General features: G+C 41.4%; 1 protein-coding gene across 1 annotated transcript in view; it reads left to right on the top strand.

Moving 5' to 3' along the window:
• LOC124004954 (cytoplasmic dynein 2 heavy chain 1-like) overlaps window positions 1-6000 on the top strand; it is a 176945-nt gene that overhangs the window by 5071 nt on the left and 165874 nt on the right. Inside the window, exons 6-7 of the mRNA XM_046313758.1 lie at window positions 463-604; window positions 918-1027. Coding sequence (XP_046169714.1) covers window positions 463-604; window positions 918-1027 — 252 coding nt within the window. The remainder of the gene's footprint in view (window positions 1-462; window positions 605-917; window positions 1028-6000) is intronic.

The raw sequence follows: 6000 nt of genomic DNA, 5'->3' as shown, positions 1-6000 counted from the left end.
CACACACACACACACACACACACACACACACACACACACACACACTGTCCCGCTTGGAGCCCTCACCAGTGACTGCTTTACCTGCTACTCACGTACATACACACACTCACCTCTCTACAGTCCCACAGTCGGTGTATGATCCCAGGTTGCAGCGCTCTGTTTGCCCACCGGATGTTCTGGTTTAGTCTCAACGCTGAACAGATGCTCTGGCACTGAGTTCTAGGCTGGGTCTGTTCTGGGCTGGGTCTGTTCTGGGCTGGGTCTGTCCTGGGCTGGGTCTGTCCTGGGCTGGGTCTGTTCTGGGCTGGGTCTGTTCTGGACTGGGTCTGTTCTGGGCTGGGTCTGTTCTCACTCTGTTTCTATGGCAGTTCTTTCTGAGCTGCTCTTTAGGTAAAACCAACTAAGTCAGCTCACCTTAAATGGCCTGCAGCTGAGTTTAGTGTGTGTGTCTGTGTGTGTCAGGTGGATGAGATCACTGAGGAGTTGGATACGTTGCCTAAGAGAGCGATGCTGGCAGCAGCTTTCATCACATACCTGTCTGCTGCTCCAGAGGACAGGAGACGAACCAGCCTGGAGACATGGATGAAGGCTTCTGGACTACAGAGTAAGACACAGTCACACGCACAGTCACACGCACAGTCACACGCACAGTCACACGCACACAGTCACACGCACACAGTCACACGCACACAGTCACACGCACACAGTCACACGCACACAGTCACACGCACACAGTCACACGCACACAGTCACACGCACACAGTCACACGCACACAGTCACACGCACACAGTCACACGCACACAGTCACACACACACACAGTCACACACACACACAGTCACACACACACACACACAGTCACACACACTCAACCTTTGTCTCTCTCCTCTCTCTCTAACTGTGTGTGACTGTGTTCAGAGTTTGACCTGCGGCATTTCCTGTGCTCTGAGAGTGAGCAGCTGATCTGGAAAAGTGAAGGCCTGCCCTCAGATGACCTGTCTATGGAGAACGCCCTGGTTATACTGCAGGTTACATACTCTCTCTCTCTCTATTCAAAGGGCTTTATTGGCATGGGAAACATATGTTTCATTGCCAATGCAAGTGAAATAGATAATAAACTAAACTTAAATTAACTATAAAAAATTAACAGTAAACATTACATTACTCACAGAAGTTCCAAAATAATAAAGACATTTCAAATGTCATATTATGTCGATATACAGTGTTGTAAAGATTTGCAAATAGTTAACGTACAAAAGGGAATAAATAGTAATACAGTTGAAGTGGGAAGTTTACATACACTTAGGTTGGAGTCATTACAACTAGTTTACATACACTTAGGTTGGAGTCATTACAACTAGTTTACATACACTTAGGTTGGAGTCATTACAACTAGTTTACATACACTTAGGTTGGAGTCATTACAACTAGTTTACATACACTTAGGTTGGAGTCATTACAACTAGTTTACATACACTTAGGTTGGAGTCATTACAACTAGTTTACATACACTTAGGTTGGAGTCATTACAACTAGTTTACATACACTTAGGTTGGAGTCATTACAACTAGTTTACATACACTTAGGTTGGAGTCATTACAACTAGTTTACATACACTTAGGTTGGAGTCATTACAACTAGTTTACATACACTTAGGTTGGAGTCATTACAACTAGTTTACATACACTTAGGTTGGAGTCATTACAACTAGTTTACATACACTTAGGTTGGAGTCATTACAACTAGTTTACATACACTTAGGTTGGAGTCATTACAACTAGTTTACATACACTTAGGTTGGAGTCATTACAACTAGTTTACATACACTTAGGTTGGAGTCATTACAACTAGTTTACATACACTTAGGTTGGAGTCATTACAACTAGTTTACATACACTTAGGTTGGAGTCATTACAACTAGTTTACATACACTTAGGTTGGAGTCATTACAACTAGTTTACATACACTTAGGTTGGAGTCATTACAACTAGTTTACATACACTTAGGTTGGAGTCATTACAACTAGTTTACATACACTTAGGTTGGAGTCATTACAACTAGTTTACATACACTTAGGTTGGAGTCATTACAACTCGTTTACATACACTTAGGTTGGAGTCATTACAACTCGTTTACATACACTTAGGTTGGAGTCATTACAACTCGTTTACATACACTTAGGTTGGAGTCATTACCACTCGTTTACATACACTTAGGTTGGAGTCATTACCACTCGTTTACATACACTTAGGTTGGAGTCATTACCACTCGTTTACATACACTTAGGTTGGAGTCATTACCACTCGTTTACATACACTTAGGTTGGAGTCATTACCACTCGTTTACATACACTTAGGTTGGAGTCATTACCACTCGTTTACATACACTTAGGTTGGAGTCATTACCACTCGTTTACATACACTTAGGTTGGAGTCATTACCACTCGTTTACATACACTTAGGTTGGAGTCATTACCACTCGTTTTTCAACCACTCCACAAATTTCTTGTTAACAAACTATAGTTTTGGCAAGTTGGTTAGGACATCTACTTTGTGCATGACACAAGTCATTTTTCCAACAATTGTTTACAGACAGATTATTTCACTTATAATTCACTGTATCATAATTCCAGTGCGTCAGAAGTTTACATACACTAAGTTGACTGTGCCTTTATACAGCTTGGAAAATTCCAGAAAACGATGTCATGGCTTTAGAAGCTTCTGATATGCTAATTGACATCATTTGAGTCGATTGGAGGAGTACCTGTGGATGTATTTCAAGGCTTACCTTCAAACTCAGTGCCTCTTTGCTTGACATTATGGAAAAATCAAAAGAAATCAGCCAAGACCTCAGAAAAAAATTGTAGACCGTCAGAAGTCTGGTTCATCCTTGGGACCCATTTACAAACACCTGAAGGTACCACGTTCATCTGTACAAACAATAGTACGCAAGTTTAAACCACATGGGACCACGCAGCCACCATAATGCTCAGGAAGGAGACACGTTCTGTCTCCTAGAGATGAACATATTTTGGTTGAAAAGTGCAAATCAATCCCAGAACAACAGCAAAGGACCTTGTGAAGATGCTGCAGGAAACAAGTACAAAAGTATCTATATCCACAGTAAAACAAGTCCTATATCAACATAACCTGAAAAGCCGCTCAGCAAGGAAGAAGCCACTGCTCCAAAACCGCCATAAAAAAGCCAGACTACGGTTTGCAACTGCACATGGGGACAAAGATCGTACTTTTTGGAGAAATGTCCTCTGGTCTGATGAAACACAAATAGAACTGTTTGGCCATAATGACCTTTGTTATGTTTGCAGGAAAAAGGGGGATGCTTGCAAGCCGAAGAACACCATCCCAACCGTGAAGCACGGGGGTGGCAGCATCATGTTGTGGAGGTGCTTTGCTGCAGGAGGGACTGGTGCACCTCACAAAATAGATGGCTTCATGAGAAAGGAAAATTACGTGGATATATTGAAGCAACATCTCAAGACGTCAGTTACAGCTTGGTTGAAAAGTTGGTTGAAAGTTATAGCTTGGTTGAAAATGGGTCTTCCAAATGGACGATGACCCCAAGCATACTTCCAAAGTTATGGCAAAATGGCTTATGGACAACAAAGTCAAGGTATTGAAGTTGCCATCACAAAGCCCTGACCTCAATCCCATAGAAAACTTGTGGGCAGAACTGAAAAAGCATGTGTGAGCAAGGAGGCCTACAAACCTGACTCAGTTACACCAGCTCTGTCAGGAAGAAATGGACCAAAATGCACCCAAATTATTGTGGGAACCTTGTGGAAGGCTACCTGAAACATTTGACCCAAGTTAAACAATTTAAAGGCTATGCAACTAAATACTAATCGAATGTACAGTGCCTTGCGAAAGTATTCGGCCCCCTTGAACTTTGCGACCTTTTGCCACATTTCAGGCTTCAAACATAAAGATATAAAACTGTATTTTTGTGAAGAATCAACAACAAGTGGGACACAATCATGAAGTGGAACGACATTTATTGGATATTTCAAACTTTTTTAACAAATCAAAAACTGAAAAATTGGGCGTGCAAAATTATTCAGCCCCTTTACTTTCAGAGCATCAAATTCTCTCCAGAAGTTCAGTGAGGATCTCTGAATGATCCAATGTTGACCTAAATGACTAATGATGATAAATACAATCCACCTCTGTGTAATCAAGTCTCCGTATAAATGCACCTGCACTGTGATAGTCTCAGAGGTCCGTTAAAAGCGCAGAGAGCATCATGAAGAACAAGGAACACACCAGGCAGGTCCGAGATACTGTTGTGAAGAAGTTTAAAGCCGGATTTGGATACAAAAAAATTTCCCAAGCTTTAAACATCCCAAGGAGCACTGTCCACGCGATAATATTGAAATGGAAGGAGTATCAGACCACTGCAAATCTACCAAGACCTGGCCGTCCCTCTAAACTTTCAGCTCATACAAGGAGAAGACTGATCAGAGATGCAGCCAAGAGGCCCATGATCACTCTGGATGAAGTGCAGAGATCTACAGCTGAGGTGGGAGACTCTGTCCATAGGACAACAATCAGTCGTATATTGCAAAAATCTGGCCTTTATGGAAGAGTAGCAAGAAGAAAGCCATTTCTTAAAGATATCCATAAAAAGTGTTGTTTAAAGTTTGCCACAAGCAACCTGGGAGACACACCAAACATGTGGAAGAAGGTGCTCTGGTCAGACGAAACCAAAATTGAACTTTTTGGCAACAATGCAACACAGCTCATCACCCTGAACACACCATCCCCACTGTCAAACATGGTGGTGGCAGTATCATGGTTTGGGCCTGCTTTTCTTCAGCAGGGACAGGGAAGATGGTTAAAATTGATGGGAAGATGGATGGAGCCAAATGCAGGACCATTCTGGAAGAAAACCTGATGGAGTCTGCAAAAGACCTGAGACTGGGACGGAGATTTGTCTTCCAACAAGACAATGATCCAAAACATAAAGCAAAATCTACAGTGGAATGGTTAAAAAATAAACATATCCAGGTGTTAGAATGGCCAATTCAAAGTCCAGACCTGAATCCAATCGAGAATCTGTGGAAAGAACTGAAAACTGCTGTTCACAAATGCTTTCCATCCAACCTCACTGAGCTCGAGCTGTTTTGCAAGGAGGAATGGGAAAAAAATTCAGTCTATCGATTTGCAAAACTGATAGAGACATACCCCACGCGACTTACAGCTGTAATCGCAGCAAAAGGTGGCGCTACAAAGTATTAACTTAAGCGGGCTGAATAATTTTGCACGGCCAATTCTTCCTTTTTTGATTTGTTAAAAAAGTTTGAAATATCCAATAAATGTCGTTCCACTTCATGATTGTGTCCCACTTGTTGTTGATTCTTCACAAAAAAAATACAGTTTTATATCTTTATGTTTGAAGCCTGAAATGTGGCAAAAGGTCGCAAAGTTCAAGGGGGCCGAATACTTTCGCAAGGCACTGTATGTAAACTTCTGACCCACTGGGAATGTGATGAAAGAAATTTAAGCTGAAATAAATAATTCTCTCTACTATTATTCTGACATTTCACATTTTAAAAATAAAGTGTTGATCCTAACTGCCCCAAGACAGTGAATTCTTACTAGGATTAAATGTCAGGAATTGTGAAAAACTGAGTTTAAATGTATTTGGCTAAGGTGTATATAAACTTCTGACTTCAACTGTAAATATGGCTTATATTTACAATGGTGTTTGTTCTTCACTGGTTGCCCTTTTCTTGTGGCAACAGGGCACACATCTTGTAGCTGTGATGGCACACTGGTATTTCACCCAGTAGATGTGGGAGTTTATAAAAATCTGATTTTGTTTTCTAATTCCTTGTGGGTCTGTGTAATCTGAGGGAAATATGTATCTCTAATATGGTTAGGAAGTGGAGCTCAGTTTCCACCTCTCTCTCTCTCGCTCTCTCTCATTTGTTCGCTCTGTCTCTCTCACTCTCTTTCTCTCTCACACTCTTTCTCTCTTACTC

This window comes from Oncorhynchus gorbuscha, linkage group LG19 (genome assembly GCF_021184085.1).
Source record: "Oncorhynchus gorbuscha isolate QuinsamMale2020 ecotype Even-year linkage group LG19, OgorEven_v1.0, whole genome shotgun sequence".
Lineage (NCBI taxonomy): Eukaryota > Metazoa > Chordata > Actinopteri > Salmoniformes > Salmonidae > Oncorhynchus > Oncorhynchus gorbuscha.
Note: the sequence above shows the minus strand (reverse complement) of the source record. Positions and strands in the feature narration are given on the sequence as shown.